This window comes from Camelus ferus, chromosome 16 (genome assembly GCF_009834535.1).
Source record: "Camelus ferus isolate YT-003-E chromosome 16, BCGSAC_Cfer_1.0, whole genome shotgun sequence".
Classification (NCBI taxonomy): Eukaryota; Metazoa; Chordata; class Mammalia; order Artiodactyla; family Camelidae; genus Camelus; species Camelus ferus.
In genome coordinates, this window is record NC_045711.1 from 4,859,851 (window position 1) to 4,884,637 (window position 24,787).

General features: G+C 32.9%; 1 protein-coding gene across 3 annotated transcripts in view; it reads right to left on the minus strand.

Annotated features, from left to right (window-relative positions):
• The window catches only part of VMP1 (vacuole membrane protein 1), a 105,726-nt gene that overhangs the window by 11,404 nt on the left and 69,535 nt on the right, over window positions 1–24,787 (minus strand). For all 3 annotated transcript variants that reach the window (XM_032498383.1, XM_032498384.1, XM_032498385.1), the window contains 3 exons: window positions 14,346–14,426; window positions 10,642–10,758; window positions 6,682–6,743 (listed from right to left, as the gene is read on the minus strand). In XM_032498383.1, coding sequence (XP_032354274.1) covers window positions 6,682–6,743; window positions 10,642–10,758; window positions 14,346–14,426 — 260 coding nt within the window. The remainder of the gene's footprint in view (window positions 1–6,681; window positions 6,744–10,641; window positions 10,759–14,345; window positions 14,427–24,787) is intronic.

Consider the following 24,787-nt stretch of genomic DNA (forward strand, 5'->3'; position numbering starts at 1 on the left):
ACTGGAATTTAATCTCATCTAAGAAAAATCCAGTTACTCCAACCTTTAGGCAGAAAATCACTAAATGCAGCAGATAGTCTACAATACAAAAAAGTCACGATGTCTGCCTTCAATGAACTTAATCTAGAAGGGTGATCAGACAGAAAAAAATGCATATAAACCTTCACAAACTTAGAGTATAGAACCCAGCAGGTTTCTCAAAGTAACACCAGTAGTAACCAGTTTCAGAGGTGCCAGGTAGATACAGACAGGTCTGAACGAGAAGAGAAGAGTGGACAGGAAAAACTCATGCTGACTCCCTAACAAATTCACAAAGCCATCTGAAACCAGCACTCTCACCCAAACCCCCACTGAAAGTAAATTGCCGCACTGCCTTCTACGGCATTCCCTCAAAGTCCGTCTGCTCCTCAAAAGATCTTGAAATCTTCATTCCAGTTTTGAAGGACGTGGTTAAGCCAATCCACTCAGGCTTTTGATCCTATCTCCTTACATCTCTTATCATTTACATGAATTTAGATACGTTTTAGTTTCCCCTTCTATACAGTGATACTAGCTTACAGGTTTTGTTAGGGATCATAAAAATGTAGGTAAAGTTCTGGCACACTGAGTGTTTTACTAAATGCTAACTTTCATCCCATGCCTTTTCTTTATTTTGTTTGTATTTTTCATCTCCAGCTTTTTACCAGAATATTTCCCTCAGCCTAAAATACACAGAGGTCTCTCCTAATAATGAATACATGAATTCATTTAGTCAATAAATATTTATAGAACATTTAAAATGTGTCAGGCACGACCTTGGCCTGATTTTTCCTTTACCCAATAGTTCTGTGTAGTCTAATATAGCTGAGTTTTAGTTTTCATCATTCTACAGAAATGCTCTAGTTATGTTAATAGTCACTTCCTAATACAATGTCCATTTCTCACCTTACAGTCTAACTCCAGAGTTCTTGCTTTAACCTTCATCTATGCTGCCTCCCAATATCTATAACAAGAATATAAAAGAGTTAAGAATCAAAAAAGAAGATCAACTCTAAGAAGAGGACACAAAAAGGAAGGCGTTTTCTACCGGAACGGCATTTTGGTTTCTTTTTTTTTTTTTTCCTTTCTCAAGTGGAGGTACTGGGAATTGAACCAAGAACCTCGTGCATACTCAGCATGCGCTGTACCAGCTGAACTACACCCCGACCTCCTGAACTGCAGAAGACTATATTAAAATCAGAATGTACAACTGGGTCTCAGCTGCTGGGGTTTTAAAACATATATATCCTCTTCTGGTTAATACAAATGTGTGTGTCTCATGCGTCCATAACTTTTTCTGACTCTCTTACAGCGATCAAAAAAAAGCCAAAGAGAACCAAGCACACAAACCATTTTATATTTTAAAATGAGAGGATAGATTTTTTTTCTTTAGAAGAAAAAGTCCAGGCCAATAGAGCTCATTCTGACCACTTGTCACAGAGTAAGGAACAAGAAACAACATTAAGATTCAAGCACTTAATTACTCACTGGTTAAAATGATCTCTCTTGCCACAGGCAAATCCGACTCTGAGGTCAAATGTCAAGTTAACTCAGAAACAGGAGACAGCAAAGAAGAGCATGGAACATTCTGTATCTGGTAGAAAGTCCCTGCTCCAGCCAACCCCATCCCCCGAGTTCCATGACTGAGTTACGGAAACTTTCCTGTGTGGTAAAACTGGGGACTTTGTCTTCCAATAAGACCCTGGCAACCTGACAACGAGCCAATGTTCTGCATATGGTTTGCTACGAGTCATACGCTTAATGTTATTTTCTGGGAATTCTCATCCTCTCTATTTGGTGAGAATACCCGGAACATGTCATTTTTTTAAAGTTGGTCATGCTTTTTAAGAAACACTTCCAGGTTGCTCTCATTGGAGAAAATCTAAAATTAAATAAAGTTAGTTTTAAATCTTAATGAAAAAATAAAAAAAAGACTGCAACAAATGTAATGCCTTTGAAGCTGTAAAGTTCCCTGGTTCTTTGGTTCTGTCCTCTGACTTATTTCAACCCAGGATACCAAATTGAGAAAACTCCATTACATGCCTAATCTTTCTTGGTCTCTTTGCCAAATACACCATAAACCAAAAGGCCTTCTCCTCAAGGCTATTATCTATTCTAACCTCTCTCAGAATATGTAACTGATTCATTACATATTTCCATATATAACTAGACAAACCCTTTGATTTAGGAATAGACAACAGTGATATCTTCCCCTAAGCCCAGAGATCCTAACGACTGCTTTCCAGAACTGTCCAAGAAATAAACCTACAAATTATTTCTAGTTCAGCGATGGGAATTATTTACTCTTAAAATGACAATAAATTTTTGCGACAGGGTTTACATTATCTCTGGGACCTTAGACTGTCATAGGATGACATACCATAATAAAACTTCCACAGGCCAAAGGAATACTTTAGGGTATCACACGTAGCTGGGCCATTTCACAGTTTTATTGAGACTAGAAGCCATTTGGGGAAAGGGTATTTCTTTCAGTCATCAGTACAGCATTCAAACCTACATAAAACTGATACTCACCCTCACCACCAGAGACGTAATGGTCCACACAAACTATGCCTGCCACCTGGGGGGTGGTGAGTAGCTTAACACGGCAGGCCACAGGCAGACCTGCCTAGGCAAAATCTCATCCTAGGCAAAAACTAAGTTATCAAAGACTAAGGGTTATCTTGCTTATGTTCAATCTTTCTTTTATTCACTTTTCCCCTCTTCTGTGTTGCCCTTTTATCATACTCTAGATCTTTATTATGTGCTTACCTATCTTGCACTAAGAAACGCTCACAGAAACACTTGTTCAAAACAGAAAAAAACATAGAAACATTCCAAATGTCTATCAGTGGGAGAGTGGATGAATAATTACCCAATGGAATAAAATATAATGGACAAAATGAACAATTTCAGCAGCACATAATATTAGCAACATAATAAGTGAAAAGCCCCCAGAGATTACATATATAGTTTGATAATAACTGTATGTAAAGTGCTCACGATGTTCAATAAATAGTATCCTCAAGAATTATTTATATAATCTTTGACGAAAAACTTTGTCCTGGTTAAAGGCATTTTATTCATCAGAGAGTAAAGAAATGGGAACTTTCTTCAAGGAGAAGTAGGCTTTCCCTCAATCTTCCCTGAGAGCATAACAAAATAGTCACCTAGCAGGCTTTCTATTCACATCAATAGAAACTCTGGGGAAAAAATGAGACTTTAAGGACACAGGCAACACAAAAATTGAGAGGAAAGGTATTTTAAAAATTCACATGCCTTAGAATTTTAAAGCGCTGACATGAGTACATTTCAACTCAACTGTAAGATGTTTTGAGACAGGACATTTCACATTTTGATTGGAAGTTGGAAAGGTGGTCTCCTGAACTGGGGAAGAAACGCTACTTAAAGAAACTTGTTTGAAAGAATAGCAACTACAAGTGGATACAGACAGGAATTAAGTAACTGGCCTGAGGCAGAGTTTATACTCAAACCTAGATTTGTTTTGTCCAAAGCCTGTGTGCTCTTTTCATATTCTACTCCATAGCTGTTTTGACTCTTGGGATTCATTTTTCATTCTGCTTTGCCTTAGTATCTCATAACTTTATTTTAAACTGAACTGTTGCTGACTTTTTTTTTTTTTGGTCTTGTCTTTTGATTTTTCACTCTATCATGGCACATAGTTTTAAATATCCTTCAAAAAGTTGTATTCCAAACTTTACTAGTTTAGTTTGATGATTTGATATATATGCCATTTAGAGTTTTAACAGTGTGCAGAGGGAGAACCAACAATTAAAGGAGAATGTTTCTAGAGCAGATTACATGCAGTCTTTTCACTTCAACTCAACAATGAGTCAAGGGAATCAGTCTGACTGGTTTCCTTCCCTTTCCTGAAAAAAACTGCTAAGTTTTACGATTATGATACAAAATAATAAGTTCAAGTCTACTGAAAATTCATTCTCCTTGTTTAACTTAATTTTTAATCTAGGTTTTCTGACACTATTTATTAAGTATCATCTGAACACTTGTATAGCATTTCCTACTTCAAAATGTAGGAAAGAAAATCATGCCAAGCTCAAACAGAGCATCTTATTAAAAGATAATGTTATTACGGACAAAGATGGAAAAGGTACCCATTAGCATCTGGTTATAAAGAATTATTATCTGTTGTAAAGTCTAATTATTTATACTGTTCAATATTTCATCTAGACAAGAAGTTGATGGGTAATCCCTGTAGACAGCACTGGGGAAAAGATGAATATATCAGCACATTCCAACATCTGTCTCCTGAAAAGAATTTTTAAAATATGACATACGAAACAAAACAAAACCATCACCCATTCCAGTAGACCTTCAACACCTAGAATAACTTCATGCAAAACCACCTTTAAGAAGAATCGGTGGATTTTTTTTTTTTTTTTTGAGGGGCTGTGCTAGAGGAGATAGGAAAGGGAAGCAACTACTGATTTTGAAAAACATACGAAATTCTAACTTCAATTTATTGGCCTAACCTTAAACACACTTTTATTTCTACTTACTAGAGATAAGTAATATAATTTCTTAGAAACTCCAAAGGCTGGGGAAACAGAAGAATCTGGGCTATACAAATGATCTGCTAATTCTTGTTGGTGGGACTTTTATTTGAACACCATGTGTTCATTTATTCACTAGATATTTATCAAGCACATGCTATGTGTCAATCAAGATGCCAGGAGCTTTGGACACAACAATACACAAAAACAGGCATGGCCTCTGCCAGTAAGAAGCTTACAGGTTAGTTGTAGAAGTACAGTAATCATACACCCTCAAAATGAACGTAAAAATACAACTGTCAGTGCATGTAGTACATGCTGCTGAAAAAAGAGGTCCCTAGGAAAGAGGGTATTTGTGACCTAGTTAGAGAAGGTGATTTGTGAACATAATAGCTGAAATCTAAAGGACATTGCCTAGGTCACTGGTTTTCAACAGGACTGGTGGTAACAGTAGGGGCTGACATGGGACACTTGGCAATGTACAGGATAGTCCCCCATTACAAAGAATTATCTGACCTGAAATGTCAATAGTGCCAAGGTTGAGAAACCCTGAATGAGGCAAAGGGAAAAATCAGGAGCAAAGACCAATGGTGGGAGAGCCAAGCAGAGAAAACTGTAGAGGATAGATCATTCAAGGCTATACAGACCATGTTAAGCAGTTTTAGCTTTATCTTAAGAATGAAAGGGAAAACAAGTCATTCTTACAACATATGGATTTGAGTGGGAGTTAGCTGTATGTCCTTCAGAATTCTCTCAAGGCACAATAATCTCTAAGAACAGATGCAATGTCTTCTTTGTATTTAAAAAATAAGGGGCAGGAATATGCCTTCTTTCTTTTTGAATGTGATGTATGGTGACTTATAAACCACTTTTTTATTTCAATTTTTATTATGTTCCTTTCTTTTTCTTTTTTTTTGGTGGAGGAGGTAATAAACCACTTTATTTGTAAGAATTCAGGCAACAAAAACTAGAGTAATTAAAATTTAATTCACAAGCTATAATCTATATTTCCAATCAGAAACTGAGCAAGTAATAAAATCAGCAGCTGACTCCATGGAGTATATTCTCAAGAATATATTTTCCCTCAATTATTACGTTAATACTATACAGAAAATACCAAAAATGATTTTATTATAAAACATATATAGAAGAGTAAATATAACATATAATGTGGTTCAAAGAGTAATAAAACCCATGATCTCACTTCCAAGTAGTAATTTTTTAATAGCAAAAACTTTTACAAATATTTTGCTTTATAAGTGGCTTTTATTTATTTTTTATTTTTTCCCCTGTTTCTTTTTCTTTACTTTTTTTTTTTATAAGTGGCTTTTAAAATAAAGATTTGTATTAAAACTACATAAAGGGCACTTGAAGTTAAAATTTTTCCACCACTGGGCAGTTACACTATTAAATGAAAAGAAAACCTCTCTCCTATAAACACTGAATAAAAAATCATATATTGAAAAAAATTTCATTTAATATCTGGCAGCATTCACATTTCAGTTGACATTAATTTGATTAACCAAACAAGCCTTTCTCTACTGTTTTATCAAAGTAAACTCCACAAATTTGTAACATTATCATTTAAAGCATATGTTAAAAAAGCTTTGGATAGTTTAGTCTTTCTAAATGGCCTAATTTTTCTTTAGTGAAGTAATTAATAGGTTCATAACAGACATAGTTTGGTAATATCTTATCATGCCTTACTTAGTGAAATATTAATATTTTATGAGAGATTTATATTTAAATGAAATACAACTGTGTATCTGGCATCCAAGTTTTTAAAGCACTGTTAAATAAATTATAAGGATACACGCATGTCTGCTACATAAAGAGAATTTCACATTTTTTTGGAGGGGCAAGTCTCAAACTCCAAAGCTCCTTTTAAATCAACAACTATATGATTTGATACAAGTTTGGTTTAAAATTAAACAAGGATAATCTGAGCTTCATCCCTTCCTGCTGCAGGGAAAGAAGTTCATCTCCAATTTAAAACAAGACAAAAGATTTTTCCTTCTCAAAAAACAAAGAGCTACCACAAAAATTCTATCCCAATAAACACTTTTTTAAATACATTTCTTCCCATTTAAACAGTGATAATATTAATATTAGTCCTTAAAGAATTACTCACCCAATGAAAGCCACCATCTGCTCCACTATATGTTTGCTGAATGTTATGATAACGAAGATTTTCTGTTGGAAAAAAAGCCAGCTAAGATAAATATTTCTCTTATCAAAAAAAAACAAAAAACAAAAAAACAAAAAAAAAACCCCAATATAAATTCACAATTCTGATAATAGTCTAAAAAGATGAGGTGCTGATTCTAAATGCAATTTTAAAAATTCTTCAACAAAACAAAACAGCATTTGACAAATGCTACCTACTTTGTATTTTAAAGACGTTTTTCCTTAAGCACAGTACTAGTCTTGCCAGGATACATGACCATGTCTGAGGGAAAAATATGAGTCATGAAACTCAAGCCTGGGTGGACGTTCCACATGTTCTATGTACCTTAGAACAGTGTCCTCAACTTAAGTCATGAGTTCCCATAGAGACCCCACTACTGACATTAAAGCTGATCAGCCTGATGACAGTAATCTGGGCTAAATCTAATCCAGGGGCCCTTGAAAGAATGTATGCCCTTCATGGAAAATTTATAGAAGTATCATGAAAGCTCCATTCTCAGATCCTGAATGAGCTCGGACTTTGAGGCTGTATATGAGAAAATAAAACTGAAGGAAATAAGTTCATAGTTCTTTTGGATGTTTGTTTATGCATCTATTAACTTGAAAAAGATATCTATCTCATGAAAAAAGCAAGAACATATAGATGTCAAATAGTTACGAGATGGATGATGATTTATAAATAATTATCCAAATGATATATGAAGATCTTGATGATAATAAATTATTACAATCATTTAGGGAGAAAAGCATTAGTATATGAGGTTTCTTCTAGTATTCATACTAAAAGCCAGTTACTTGGAGCTATAATTTTTTTTTTTTAACTAAGAAACAGGGTTGATGGTTTGCCTCTTCGTGATTTCACCATCATGAGTTTCTCCTACCATCATTTCCTACCATTCAAAACAAGCCAATTCCCAGATAATTGCATAATTTCATTTCTTGAAAACAAAACTTTCTTTTTATATGTAACAGTTTAAAAATTCACTGTGCTGGGCAAGACATTTGAGAACAAAAGTCTCAGAATACTGAGGATGGAGGGCTGAGTGGGGAATCTACCAAATAAACATGAGGCACAGATCCCCAAAGAGGCCACTCAACCACGTGCACAGAGGAAATAAAGGGAAGGGTAGAGGAGGAATACAAACAAAGATATGGGTGCAGGGAACTAACGGTGCTAGAATGAACAAAGAAGAAACTACCTACCTGTAAAAAAAAAGGGTCTTTCAGTGGAAAGAAGAACCTTAGACAGATTTGTATATTAAATATTTACTGAGTGCCTACTGCATGCCAGATGCTATTCTAGGCACTAGAATACCTAAGTGAGCCAAGAAAAACAAAATCTCTACCCTCATGGAGCTTATATTTCTGTATATTTGTGTGTGGTGGTTAAGACGGAGGAAGGTCTTCAGAGGCAATAAATAAAACACATGATAAGTAAATTATATGTACATGAAATACTATATACATCAGTATGCTGACTTCTCAGCTTCCTCATTATTTGGGAGAAAGGAAATGTTTCTAAGGGACCTTCTACAGGCACAGGAATTGAACTTGCTCAGTGGAAAGAGAAATCCCTAATTACCACTATTAGGTGGGCTGATGTGAGACTTTTAGGGAAATTTAACAGACAGAATGATATCAATAAAAATAACAATATACATCAAGGAAAGTTTTCTAGTTTAAGCTGAGGGAAAAAGAGAAGAGAACCAGGAGAAGAGATAGGTTTACTATTAGATTACAGAAAAATCTGTATAACAGGGGGGCTGTTATTTCAGAAATAGTTATAAAGTTTATATCACTCAGTAATATTGCTTACCCAAGGAATGAGAAATGTTTATTGCCCCAAGCCACATCTGGATGTATGCCTTTACAAAGTATGTCTCTCTCACACAACAGAACACAGAAAACATAGCCCATGGTCTCAGTTTAGTGAAGGAACTCAGATTCTTTCCTTTCAGAAACACAGATGGATTTTAGCTTTATTTTTTTTTCTTCCAGATAGATACAGACAATGAGCTTTGACTTTACAGAGTTTGGCTTGAATTCTAGGGCCTTAGCCATATATTTTATCGTCTCTAACACTTGCTTCTTCCATCTATGAAATATAGATATTACCACTTCACAGGATTGTTCTGAGATAAGCAATGACAACTGCCTGGCAGGTCATTAAATAATTCCATTTTCTTAATCATATAAGTAAGTGATAGTTAAGAAGTCAACGCAAAAGAGTGGAAAGAACACGGGACTTGAAGCTGAAACACTCAGGTTCAAATTCCAGCTGTTATTTACTTACTTAGGCAACTATCACCTATTTACCTAAGTTTGATAATTACAAAATGAGAATTTCTCCTTCTCTGTCTGGATTTTAATAATTGAATCAGATGGCATACTAAGTACTTTAAAGTGTGAAGTATTACATGAAAAAATTAAGCATCATCATAACTTGAAAAAAACTTCCTGAGGATGTTTTAAAAATATACTATTTTTGAATACGCTGTAATGAAAGGTCCAGTAAGTTACCCTGTAGGGTACTTTTAGCATAATACATTTTATTACAATTTACAGAAAGTTAGCACCTAAAGCAGGATGTATAAAGTTTATGGATTCCTAGAGAAGTTGCTGTTACAAAGGGAATTTAAATAATCTGTTATTGTTCCTTAGGTATTACTACTTTCAAAGGACTCCAAAAAGTTAAACGAGTTTATCTGAAAAATCCTGTCATGGGATTTTAAATCTTTACCGAAGTAACTAGCATTCAATATTTAAAAACCCATTTCATCGAACAATGTACCTAATTTAAGTGGGAGAAAATATATTCCTTGAAGGAAGAAAAATAAATACTTGAAATTCTGAGTGACTATCATGGCAGGAGAGTAGATGACAAGCTCAATGAATTTATCTCAAACACCAAAATCGAATATTAGAAACTGGGCAGGTAGAAGCAGCTGAAATTTTCCTTTTTCATTCTCTTCTAAGAACTGGAGGTAGAGAGGTATTAAGCAGAAACTTGGGGGATAGAAGTGTTTTTAATTATTAGGGAATCAGACCAGGGCAAAGAAATTATTCACTGTTTTTGCCTGTCCTTTGGTGAATGCTTCCTTGTTGCAAATCTCATTAATTAAGACACTCTTTTCAGGTTAATTTTATTTTATTCTAGTGAGATTTGCCTTTCATATCATAGTCCTAGAAGCACGTATCTATTTCCTCTCATTTAAGTTCTTATTCTTAGCCTCTTTTCTCTCCTCTCATCATATATGCACACATACACACACCTACCCTAAAGATTTTGTTCAGAGTGGTTTTGAAGACTAGCAGATTCTCACTTCTCTAACCACAAACCACATCTCTTTGCCACCTCAGGGCTCCCTTTCTTCCCCATTCTTCTCCACATTGACTGGTATTCTATAAAGGGTACTGGTTCCTTGAGAGGAAGTGTTATATATAGAGTGTGTGAAAGAAAAGTAGAAATAATGAAAGGCAGTACTTCCCCAGCTCATGGTCAGTAGAGATACGACATTTTTGGACTATGTATGTTAATATGGTGTGCATTTTCCTATATAAGAACATTATTTTTGTTAGGTAAAGAACAAAGAGAGAAACAGTTTCACAAGGCAAAAAACCAAAATAAAGAGAGGAAGGAAAGGAGAGAGGAAGAAAGAAAGCAAGAAATAAAACAAGGAGAAAGATAATAAATAGGCACAATTTTCCAACAGAAGGGAAATTCTGCACCAAATTCACTAACCTCTAAATGACATTTCATGGGTGACAACCTAAGCATACTACCAACCAAGAAGCAGAACCAAAATCTTTACAATTTGCCTTGGATCCTGGAGCAAGAGAAATATGTTTCCAGTGACTTTTAATAGGGTCATCACCATTAAGCAGGGTATCAGAGTATAATTACCTGGATATGCATTTTAATTATTGCTTTTCCAATCAGAGTTGCACCAAAGAAAGTCCAAAAAGGTACAAGAAAGTGTCCACATGTTATTCCAGCCAGATCAAATAGAGGATTTGGAATCTGTTTAAAAAAAGAAAATTAAAATGGGACATTCATATATAATCCAAAGAACACTTTAATTTTACCACCTATAGGTGTGTGGAATTATGCTTTACACCTTGTTTACAACTGGAAAGAGAGGTGTGGGTTCCCTGATCAGTACTAGACTGTCTAGATGGCTGGACAAGCATTCTAATGTATCTAAAAGCTGGGTCTCATATTCATCCCAGGTGGTTGTCCAATCCGTTCAAAGCAAACCCAGCTGTCCTTTTGCTTATATTACTTATGGCTAATGCCCTGTAAATATACTTTTTTCATCACATTAAAACTGGATAAAGTCAATGGATCAGGCGGTAGGGTATAGCTCAAGTGGTAGAATGCATGCTTAGCACTCATGAGGTCCTGGGTTCAATCCCTGGTACTGCCATTAAAAAATAACAAATAAATAAATAAATAAATAAATAAATAAGTAAGTAAGCAAGCAAGCAAGCAAGCTAGCCAGCCTAATTCCCTCCCTTCTTCCCCCAAATAATCATAAAATAAATTTTTTAAAAAGTCAATTGATCAGCAGGAATTTAATCCCATTCAGTAGATACTTGGCCATCCAGTAGCTGACTTTTAAGGTAAGGTATAAAGTAGTTTCTAGCACAAACAAGCAAAATAAGAAATGAAAGTGGAGAAATTACAACCAACACCAAAGAAATACAAAAAATCGTAAGTGAATACTATGAACAACTTTATGACAATAAATTGGACAATCTAGAAGAAATGGACAAGTTTCTAGCACAAATAAGGTAAGGTATAAATGAAGAAAAAGCCTTAAGATTATTTCAGTAGTTACTAGGGTTCTAAAATCTTTAGCTTAAAATAAGATTATCTAGAAAGCGCTCAAATCTATAGAAACCATTCTTGTAAATTCACAAATACATTTATAGGTGGATGTGCTTTAATTTCTCAACATTAAAAAAAATTCATTATTTGTATTGTATTTTATGACAGCCCAAGGCCGGCCATGGGGCCATGTGATTTATTTTAGAATGAAAATCAAGTGTGGAAATACAAGAGCACAGATTCATATGTTGTGAATAATCGGTCCCAGACAAAGGAGTGATTCACAACAAATACCTTTTCTGAACATTCCCACATTTCAGGAATGCCAAAGGACAATTTCATGTAAAAATGCAAAGAAACCACAAGCTGTTTTTGAGCATTTCATCCATTTTTCTCCCACAGAAGTATTCTTCTCCTTGTGTCAGTTGGTCAAACCATTTATAAGCCAATTAATTTATGTAATTTCATGTTTGAACTTTCAAAGAAAAGCCCAGTTGTTTAAAAGATATTTGTCACGTATGTTCTTTTAAAAACAATGCCATAACTAAATTAGAATTCAAGTATTCTTTTGTTAATAACACTTGGATTCAATAACTCAGTTTTATTTTTTCTTATCCAAATTCAAAAGCTCTATGCAATTTCATCTATCTTACAACCATGTAATAGCAATACCACTTCTACATCCTTACAGCTGTTATTTCTTATATTTTCTCATGACTCTCACAACTCTATGAATTAAAATTTTAATTGTTTTCCTTTATTATCAGACTTCATTACATATTGAAATGGTAATTAACTTTAAGTATACAAGATACGTAAATCAGAGTACATAAAAATTAGAATGTGTTAACATGTCAGACACCTCAGTATATGTTGGATACTCTCAGAAGAGCATAACCAATGAATTTGTTGTGACACGTGCATGTTATTTATTCTTTTTTCTCAACTGCTAACTAAATACACAGAAAGGAAGATTAAAATTAAAAGAATATTAAGTAGTTTTAAGATTTTCCCCCAACTAGGAGTTTAGTTTATCTTAGTTTAAATGCTAACAAAATAACTAATTAATAAACTTCTTACACCTTAAATCAAGTCTACATACTTATTAATACTAGAGTTTTTCTAGTAAAGAGTTCCTAGAGGGTCAAATTGACCTGTTAATTTATGTTAAATATTGACTATTCCTAGTCAAATACAAAGAAGACTGGCTAATACAGAAAGTGGAATTCTAGCAGGTTAAGACAAAAGCACAGATGAGTGCTAAAGAATAATTGTCTTCTGTAATAAATTAAAGGTATTTGTATTTTCCCCATATTGAATTGTTAGGTATTTTTCTAAGGTTTCTACATCAGTAACTCACTTAATCCCCCAAACAATGCTATATACAATATCATTACATCCATTTTACCAGTAAGAGAAGTGAGATAGACAAGTTAAGCAATTTGTTTCATGTCAGTGGCAGCACAGCAGGATTTCAACGCAGCCACACGGCTCCCATGCTGTCCTCTCAGCCTCTCAGCTAAGGATGTTATCCTCCTTTAGGCCTCTGAGCTTAATCCTATTTTGGGCTTCCACGGCACCTTTCATTTACCACTGTATTTAAACTGTCTCCCTCACTAGACTTCAGGATCCTTGAGGAAAGGAAATTCCCCTTTCATTTCCTCATCCAAGCACTCAGTGGTTGAGACAAAACTGATGAATAACAATAAAAAATGGCTGAGTACTTGTGTTCTAGGTACTGTGTTAGTTCATATATAATATCCTAAATCCTCACATTAGCCTTTGCAGAGTGTCTTAACTGCTCCATTTTAAAAATTAGAAATCTTGGGCTCAAAGAGACTAACTTGACTGAGGTTTCACAGCTAAGAGGCAAACCTGATTTAGGAACATAAGTAAGCCTGACTCCAAAGCCAGTTCTCATCCCACTACACCACAACACAACACACCTGCAAATTACTCAGTTGAGATCAATATTGTGATAAAGAGCTTCTACATTAAAAAGAAAAGTTAGATTATGAAAATTTCTAGTATTGCCAAGAGATAGTAATATATAATGGACAAAGTAACTATGTGTCAGTAGACAATAATTTTCTGAATTTTACTTATAACTGCAGATTTTATCATATCACTTTGGCCAAATCCACCACGAAACTACCAATTGTGTACAGAGTAACAAAGAAAATTCTGATCAAAATACTCCATTTCAAATATAACTGTTTCTATTACATTAGAGAAGGACTGGGATAAACATGAACTCATCAAGGAATGTCATTTTCACAAATCTGCAATTTGAGACATTAAGTTTTTTTTACACAAATAGCCAAAGATGCCCTAACCTTGCCACAGATGTTTCAAATACCTAACCAGGTGTTAAAATCACTTAAGGCAGGTTTTATATGAATTTTCCTTTATAACTAGTGCCTGAAACTTCGCGAAAAGACTACCTATCTATAACCCTGGAAAGAATTCAGTCATCGTTATTTGGTTAAATGCACTTTACTCTATTTTCTTCATGGGAAGGATGGATTTTGCCTCTGTTGTTCTTACTACATCAAGCCATTTAGATCTGAAATCATCATGGTATGATGAAATGCTTAAAAGTCAATAAACAAAATAGGAACATATCCAACAGGAAACAGCTCATTTGATGAGTAAGATGATAGATTAATAAAATTATAGACTCCCTAAAGCTGATAACATTTTTGTTCAATTGGTCATGTACCTTTAAATAAATTTGATAACAATATAAATCTACCATAAAAATACAATTTACTTACTGAAGCACAGGCCAAAATTCCAAAAAATCCAACCTTCTGTACTAGGTTTTGAACTGCCAGTTTAGCCCGAGAGGCAAAGTCCTGTATAAAAGGAGGATATCAAAACATTAATGAAAAGTAGAAGGAAGAAGGAAAAATGGTTCTTTATAGAGTTTATCATATTAAATGTCTCATAATCTGAAAGCATTGATTCATTTGATGAGATGAATGATGAAAAAAAATCACAGCAGGCTACACTGAAAGACATGCAAATAAAATCTTGATAGAACATTAATTACCCATCCTTAAAGATAAACTTTTATCACGTTTCGAAAATAAGCCAAAATACTTTATTTTTCAGATTCTTTCTGGATTATCTAGGGGTGAACAAAATGCTATAAACTAACTGTGAACCAACTCATTCTTTTGGAAATTCTAGCCCACCACATATCTCTTTCTCTTTCTTTCAATAACTCAGCAGATTTACTCCCTGACTGACATCACGGTATTGTATCACAGGATTTTAAGACAGCCAATGAAGACACCTCTACTGACCACTAGCCAGAAGATGGGGGAAAAAAACCTAGTTACGTGGCAATAACTAAGCATTCATTACCCCCCAAAACAAATACTATCCTATATTTGTAAAGTTTGTACTAGGTTTTATAAAATGGTTTTCACAAACATTTCATTTGAGCCTTTTAATAATCCTGGGGTATATGTAGATTCTTCAGTCTCTGAAATCAGCCCTTTTTATTTCACTATGCCACCTCCCATGCTGAAACATGCATTTGGCTTGCTGGTTTATTTTCACAATTTCTTCTTTCAGCATGTGGATGCTGCAATTAAATATATGTACACAATTTTTTCTTAAAAGTCTCAATCTGAAGTTTGACTTCAACTGTTTTCTGGTCTTGAAATGGTATGTACTCCAAAATTTCAATAAGTCTTCACATCATAGAACCTCTTCTCTCTTTAGTTCAATACTCTAATAGGCAACAATCTTATAGAATGATCATAATATTTTTGTATTATCTTTTGGTAGAAGGTTCCTTCAGAGAATAGAAACAGGGCTTAAAGCACCTCGCTAATCCACAACAGAAGTTGTGTATTTCAATTTTAAAAAATAAACGCAAAAAAAATTTTTAACCCATAATATTATGTTGAACAGCTCTATCAGATTATCACAACAGTGAATACTGAAATTAAAAACAAAACTAAACCTTCCTCCTAATTACTTGATGATAATGGTGAAAAAGTCAAAGGAACTAAACCATAATATAGATTTTGAAAGTGGGGGGTGGGGTATAGCTCAGTGGTAGAGCACATGCTTAGCAGGTACAAGGTCCTGGGTTCAATCCCCAGTACCTCCATCAAAAATAAATAGACCTAATCACCTTCCCCTCAAAAAAAGAGATATTAACAGTTAACACAAACACTTTCAAATTCAAATATACAGGCTCTTAAAGTTAATCACTAAACTTTGTAATTTTACAGTTTATTTCCAAAGACAAAATTTTTCTTCTTAGGATTTGGCTTACTCTTTTAGTAAGTAAATTATATAAGATTTAATAATTTTGAATAACTGAATTACTGCAGCTAAGGACTCTTTGTATTTTTATTCCTATTTCTAACTGAAGATATTTTTCTTAAATTAACATTTACTGCATTAAATGTAAAGTACTGATTTAAAAACGGTTTAGGAACATATAACAAAATCAGTTTTCCCATGTAATTTATTTTAAAACAAACTACACTTCCACTTATTTTGAATAATTTACACAATTCACAAATTACTAAATTTTTAATTCATAAGAGCACTAAATAAAAACTGGCCATAATAAATAGAAATGTTTTGAGTTTTTAAAATACCAAAAATTACTGTCAGATTATGAACTAGTTATAAAAATTTAATTATGATAGCCAAAGGGTTAAAAAATATAAATTCAGGAAAACATCTTCTTTACAGCCCTTGATATCTTCACAGCAAATCTACTTTAGTAGAGAGGCAAAATGGTACTCAATTGTGAAGAAAAAGTAAAACAAACAAAATAATTATATAAATTTTATTCTAAAGACAACACAACTTTTTATAAACCTATTTTCTAAGTCAGATTGATGTGGGAACATTTTTCTATCATAGTATTTATGCAGTCTTCAATATTTAAAATTAGACAAGATCAACAAAGTGTTGTATTTAAAATGTCTGATGTCCTGTTTTCTTTTATCTTAATTTCAAGGCTTTAGAATCTTTTATTTATTTAAACCAAGTGACTACGATACTGCCACCATTGTATATATATATTAAAAAAATTTTTTTAATTGAAGTATAGTCAATTACAATGTGTCAATTTCTGGTGTACAGCACAATGTCCCAGTCATGCATATTCATACATATATTCATTTTCATACTTTTTTCATTAAAGATTATTACAAGATATTGAACACAGTTTCCTGTGCTACACAGAAGAAACTTTTTATCATTTTAAACTGATAGTATTTTTCTACTACAGAGATACATACACACATACATTTAAACTAGAAAAGAGGTAAGAATACTAATTGGTTTATATAAAGAAAAAGTGTTTAACATTATGCAGATCACCTAACATACAAAATAAAAAAAAATTTAAGCATACAAAAGTTCCAGAGATCATGTTTTTAAAAACATCCTGAAAGTAAGGAGCTATATATCCCTTGGCAGAATCTCTTCGCTGAAAATAAATCAGACAAGAACAAGGGAAGATAGACTCCTTGTTCTTTCAGATGCCTGGTTGCCCATCACCAATTATCCTTAATGTTGCTTCAAGAATCTTTATTTGAAGGAAGACTTACTCTATCCAAATAAGTGAAATAGAAAGCTCCCTTTACCTCCGCGCCTTTTAAAATTAATTTTTAGCTAGCATGGCTTATAAGGAAAATAAGTCAAGTGCTTTTTTAATGGAGAGTTTTACTTTTTAAAAAGCCTGAAAGTAATCTACGGAAAATGGATTTCATAAATCGTATTTACTGTGTGTTACACACACAGACACACACACAGACACACACACACAATGACTGTGCTACTTTCAGTTCCTGTAATCTATTTTCCAGGTCTTTCACAATATTCTCGGAATTAAAATTACATTTATATATTAAATAATTCATAAAAAGTTACTTAAATTGAACTAATACGAAGTCTGCACAGTTGCTTCATTACAGGAAACCAACAGTAGCAGAGTATGCAGCTTGAGGCAGTATTTTCTTGATGGTTTTCCTTGCCAGAATAATGAAAATGAACTCAAGGAAACATTATACTAGTCCTGGTACCAAATATAAAATATTTTATGATAGTAAATTAACTCATGTTTAGATTTCATAAACACACAACTATTTTTTGTTGTTTTTATTGTAAACTTATTTCACTTTTAAAGTCATATATTCAAAACTTACTGATATGACCTTAAAGTCTTTGTTAAGAGATTTTACTGAAAACATTGCTTTTATTCTCTAAATGTTACATATTAAGTGTAATTGTATGTTCCTTATTTGCTGCTTTGTAGTTTTAAAAATTCTTTATTTTTGAACAATTTCTGTACTTTTTCATTATTTGCATAATTTGACAGCTTTCTTATGATGTAAAAGTAATATTTTTATGCACTAAAATATTTATATTCCTGTCTGATTTTAAAGAGAAATGTACCATATGTATAATAGTAGACAATAAACCCAACTTGACACACACACACATACACACACTCAGCAGAAAATGGAAAAACATAACAAAACAACAACAACAAAAAGCCAACCTTTTTTAAAACTAAAGTTTAAAAGAATGACTTCGAACAAAAATTTCTTCATTCTTCTTAGGCCACCAAATAAAATAAACTAGCCAAGAAAAAATGTGAACCAAAAATAAACAACAATAATTTAAAGAAAAGGTTTAACAAATTAACATGTTAGGTATTCAATATTCAAGTTAAATATTCAAAGGAAATTAATATTTCATTTTAATCATTTTGGTTTGTTTGTGGGAACAGTGTAGCAAGTTCAATTTGATTACTTCCTCAACTGTCATTCTTCATTAAAAAAAAAAAAATCTGTACAACTAAAACCAAATTCCTTTTAGTAGTTTCATTTCTCTGGATTCACATTTCACAACATTTACGTATTTCACAACTTTTGGTGCCTGAGAGGAAAGTTTCGCCTTCTAGTTCTACCTAAATAAGTAGCATGCATTTATAATTAATAATCATATATCACTTTCTATTTTTTAAAAATAAATGCACAAAATACTAGAAAATAAAATTATCTTTCTCCTTCCCACAGACAGTGATTGTGTATGTAATCAATCATGCTTCTGAAACTAAGAATGAGAGACACTAGGAACATTCTTCCAGTGACTACAGAAGAAAAAATGAAGAAAAGTTACAATAAGTCCTTACCACTGAGATTTCAAGGATTAATAAAGAAAAGCAGACAATGCCTTCAAATATGAATATTCCTGTACTACTTTTTGCTACACATTTCATTTTCCTAAGAAACATATTTATGATTAAGAGAGAACAGAAAACTGTATGGCTAATTATAATTAGCCTGCAAAATACTAGGTTTTGAATTGAGATTAACTTGGATCTATATATATGAAATATATTTATCTTCTAATGGTAACAATAAGCCTTTTCATTTGCATGAGAAGTGATCACGTGAAATTCCAAGATTTCTTGTTTTAGTTAGTTTTAGCGTTAGTTTTAGTTGACCTATCACCATCAATGTAATGGTAATTGGTCAGTAGTTTTATAAATTAACTGCCATCTTAACCCATTATATGTTACAACCTCTGCTGAGCTATTGTTCTTCTTGGATTTGACATTAAAGTAGTTCCACAGTCAATATTAAAAACCACAGAGCAACTGTTTCAAACAATAATTCCTTGTGTATAATAGGAATTTATGTTAAAATATACCATATTTGTGAAGTCTAAAAATGACTTGTTTATTCCTGTGTCCTAATCAAATATGTTGTGTCATATTATTATTCTCTATTAACCAGAAATAGAACTGAACAGTAATGACTTAATACTGTAAGCTGTTTCAACATTGTAGACCATCATTTTACACTATTAACTTGTTAAGATCCTAATAAGCATGTAATTACATATTTTCTACAATGAAATAATGTTACATAGTAAATAACATAATTAAAAGATACGACCATCTTCACAGAAACTAAATGAAATATAACTCATAATTTTTAAATCTTCTCTTAAAAATAGACTGAAGTGTGTCTTAATTGCAATTGCCTACCCATTATCAAGACTCATTATGAGCCATTTTCACATAAAGATATAGCGCATGAATTCATTAAAATCAAGGTGAATAAAATATTTTATCTTACTAATGATATCCTCAACAATATCATTAATGTAATTAATATGTTTTAATGTTGCATATTTGAATAGGCCTCCTTTAAATGAAGTAAAATTTCAAAAGAGTCATATATCATCTATTCTGTTTTTGAGTTATAATGGACTCAAACTTATGAGATGAAGATTGTTAGGAAACAAACTCTTGAGTTACAAGAAAAAGTAGGGGTATTAACTTGGTGAAATAAAGTGATTATGACAATAGGAAGTAATTAATACACTACTTAATACAGTACCTATGGGATGCTGGATTACAAAATACACATACCTTTGCCAAAAAAAGTGATCAGAACAGAGCTGTACAACTACATTTGAAAATGAAATTTTAATATCCAATTTATAGCTTTTATATTACTAAGTCAGAGATAATCACTGGACTGTCTACTTAAATTGGAAATTAGGGTAAAATTCTGTAATAGTGCAAAAAAAAAACCACATCATATAAACACGTTTCAGAAAAGCAAAGCAATTTCATTTGGAAGATGATTTAGGGATTTAGAAGTCTTAAGAAAAGATTATAGAGTTCTGATTCAAGATGCCAACATAGGAGGTTCCTAAACTCACCTCCTCTCATCAACACACTGAATCTATAGCTACATAAGGAACAATTCCCTATGAAAGAAATCCAGAAACTCACAGGGTGATTCCTACACACTGGGTGAATGAATAAAAACCCACATCGAAGGGGTAGGAGAAGCTGAGAAACACACTAACCATATATCCCATGCCCAGTGCAGTGACACAAAACTGGGAGGAACCCACAACTCCCAGCTTCTTCCTGCAGAGTGAAAGGTTTGGCTCCTCACAAACCCACACCTGATGCCCCAACTTTTACTTCCACCCTAAAACATCTAGCTTTGGAAGCCTACAGGGCTTGCGTCCATGAGACCCGTTAGACTATAGCAAACTAAGAGACAGCAAAATAATAAAGCAATGTTAAGAGATCTAAATGAAGAAATAAACAGCAATACACTAATAGTAGGAGACTTCAATACCCTACTTTTACCAATGGATAGATCATCCAAACTGAAAATAAATAACACTGGATTTAAATGACACATAAGACCAGTTGGATTTAACAAACATTTACAGAACATTCCATCTAAAAGCAATAGAATACACATTTTCTTTAGCATGGACACATGGAGCATTACCCAGGATAGATTATGTATTAGAATGTAAGTCAGATATTATAAATTTAATAAGACTTAAGTCATAGCAAGCATTTTCCCCATCCATAATGGTATGAAACTAGAAACCTATTTCAAAAAGAAACCTGGAAAATTCACAAATATGTGAAGATCTAACAACATGCTATTAAATAACCAATGGCTCAAAGAATTCAATAGTGAAATAAAAAAATACCTTGAGACTGAAACTGGAAATACAATATAGCAAAACTTAAGGGATGCAGCAAAAGCAATTCTAAGAGGGAAATTTGTACTGATAAATGCATACATTAAGAAACAAGATCTCAAAAATACAACTTAAACTTTATACCTCAAGGGACTAGAACATAAAGAACAAAGTAAGCCCAAAGTTAGTAGAAGGAGGGAAATAACAAAGATCATAGTGGAAATAAATAGAGACTAGAGAAACAACAGGAAAAAAAATCAACAAAACTAAGCTGAGTTTTGGAAAAGATATGCAAAACAGACAAAAACGTTAGCTAGTCTCATAAAAAAAAAAGAGGATTTAAAATAAAAAGAAGACATGACAATTGATACCCCAGAAATACAAAGGATCATAAGAAACTACTATGAATAATTATATGCTGAAAAATTGAACAACCCAGTAGAAATGGATAAATTTCTATAAACCTACAATCTACCAATACTAAATCATGAAGAAATAAAAAATCTGATCAGGCCAATTGCTAGTAAGGAGATTGAATTAGTGATCAAAAACCTCCCAACAAAGAGAAGTCCAAGACCAGATGGTTTCACTTGTGAATTCTACTAAACATTTAAAGAAGAACTAACATCAATCTTCTCAAACTCTTCCAAAAAACTGAAGAGGAGGGTTCACTTTCAAATTCATTTTAAGGGGCCAGCATTACCCCCAAACCAAAATTAGACAAGGACACTACACATAAAGAAAATTACAAGCCAATATCCCAGATGAACACAGATGCAAAAATCTCCAAGAAAAACAATTTTTTAAGCAAACTGAATTCAACAACACTTTAGAAGAATCATTCACCATAAGCAGATGAAATTTATTCCAGGAATGCAAGGATGGTTCAACATCTGCAAATCAATTGATACACAATATCAACAAAATGAGGGTTAAAAATCATATAATCATCTCATAGCTGCAGAAAAAGGATTTGAAGAAACCCAATACCCGTTTATGACACAAATTCTCAACAAAGTGGGTACAAAAAGAAAGTAGGCAAAAATGATAAGCCCACAACTAATATACTCAAGAGTGAAAACTGAAAGCTTTTCTTCCAAGATCAGGAACAAGAAAGGATGCCCACTCTTACCATTTGTATTGAATATATTCCTGAAAGTCTTAACCAGAGCAATTAACAAACAGTCACTCAAATGGAAAAAAAAAAAAAAAAAAAAAAGTGTCTTTGTTTGCAGATGACATGATGTTATATATAGAAAATCTTAAAAACTACACCAAAAAACTGTTGGAACTAATCAACTAATTCAGTAAAGTCAGAGGATTAAAAAAATCAATATACAAAAATCTATTGTGTTTCTATACAGTAATAGTCAACTATCAGAAAGAAATTAAGAAGACAATTGCATTTACAATTGTGTGAAAAAAAAGAACAAAATATCTAGAAATACATTTAACTAAGGGGGTGAAAAACCTGTACATTGCAAACTATAAGGCACTGAAGAAAGAAATTGAAGACACAAATAAATGGAAATATATATTTAGCTCATGGATTGGAAGAATTACACTGTTAATATGTCCCTACTACTGAAAGCAATCTAAAAGAATCAGTCCAACCCCTAACAAAATTCCAGTGGTATTTTTTCATAGAAATGGAAAAACAATTCCAAAATTTGTATGGAATGATAAAAGACCCAGAATAGCCAAAGCAACCTTGGTAGAGATGAACAAAGCATCATGCTTTCTTTCTATTTTTTCTGGAGGCGTCATGATTTCTGATTCCAAACTGTATGACAAAGCTAAAGTAATCAAGACAGTATGGTATTGGCTTAAAAACTGACACACAAATCAATGGAAAAGAATAGAGAGCTCAGAAATAAACCCTCATATATATAATCAATTAATTTATGACAAAAGAGCCAAGAACATACAATGGGAAAAGAATAGTCTCTTCAATTAATGATGTTGAAAAATAAATGGTGTTGGAAAAAACTGGACAGCCACATGCAAAAGAATCAAACTGGACCCCTATTTTACACCACACACAGAAATCAATTCAAAATGGATTAAAGACTTGAACATATGATCTGAAACCATAAAACTCCTAGAAGAAAACATAAGGGGTAAGCTACTTGACATTGGTCTTGGTAATGCTTTTTGGATATGACACCAGAGGAAAGGCAACAACAATAAAAAATAAACAAGTGGAATTACATCAAATTAAAAAGCTTTTGTACAGCAAAGGAAACCTTCAACAACATGAAAAGGCAACCTACCAAATGGGAGAAAATATTTTCAAACTATGTATCTAATAAAGGATTAATATCCAAAATATATGGGAACTCACACAACTCAATACAAAAAAAATCTGATTAAAAAGTAAGTAGAGAACCTGTACAGATATTTTTCCAGAAAGACACAAGGGTGGCCAATAGGTACATGAAAAGGTGTGCAACATCACTAATCATCAGGGAAATAAAAATCATACTGAGATATCACTTCACAACTGTTAGAATGGCTATCATAAAAAAGACAAGAGATACCACGTGTTGGCAAAAATGTAGAAAAAAAGATGTGCACTGTTGGTGGGAATGTAAATTGTTACAACCAGTACGGAGTTTACTAAAAGTGAAAACAGAACTACGATATGATCCAGCAATTCCATTTCTGGGTATTGATCCAAAAGAAATGAAATCACTATCTTGAAAAAAAAATCTGTTTATTGCAGCATCATTTACAATACTCAAGACATGGAAACAACTTAAGTGTCCACTGATGGATGAATGAATGAAGAAAATGTGGGATATATACATAAAGACAGATAGACACACACTGTAATATTATTCAGTAATGAAAAAAGAAGAAAATCCTGCCATCTGCAACAACATGGATGGATGCTGAGGGCATTATGTTATGTCAAATAAGTGAGAACAAGATAAATACTATATGATCTCATTTATATGTGGAATCAAAAAAAAAAAAAACAAAAAAAACCCTGAGGTCACAAAAACAGAAAACCAGACTGGTGACTGCCAGAGGCAGATGGATGGAGGATGGACGAAATGGGTGTAGGTGGTCATAAGGCACAAACTTCCAGTTATGAGATAAATAAGTTCTGGGCATGTAATGTATAGCATGGTGACTCTAGTTAACTAGACTGTACTGTATATTTGAAAGTTTATAAGAGAGTAGATCTTAAAAGTTCTCATCATAAGAAAAAAAAAATTTTGTAACAATATGTGGTGATGGATATTAACTAAATTCATTGTGGTAATCATTTTGCAATATATACATACACCAAATCATCATTTTATACACCTAAAACTAATTCAATGCTATGTGCCAATTATATCTCAAATAAAAAAAATAAAAATTCAGCAGTTCAAAATGAAGAAAAAGCAAACCATTAAGGAAGTAATGGTTCAACTGGCTCACAGATGTGGCAAAAATCAAGACTGTAAATGACAAATATGAGAAATCTGTGTGTGTACTTCAATGTGTAACGAGTAAACATTTATCTTGCCTTCTTCATATCCCAGCTAACAAGCACACTTTTTAGGGAGCTAAAAATAATGATCGTAAAACAGTACTGGATTCTATAGCTAGAATTGTCAATTGCTTGCTTTTGTCACTATCTAGATATGGGATATGGTTTCCCTTTCTCTGACATACTAAAAATAAAATTGAATAACATAGTGACCATCTT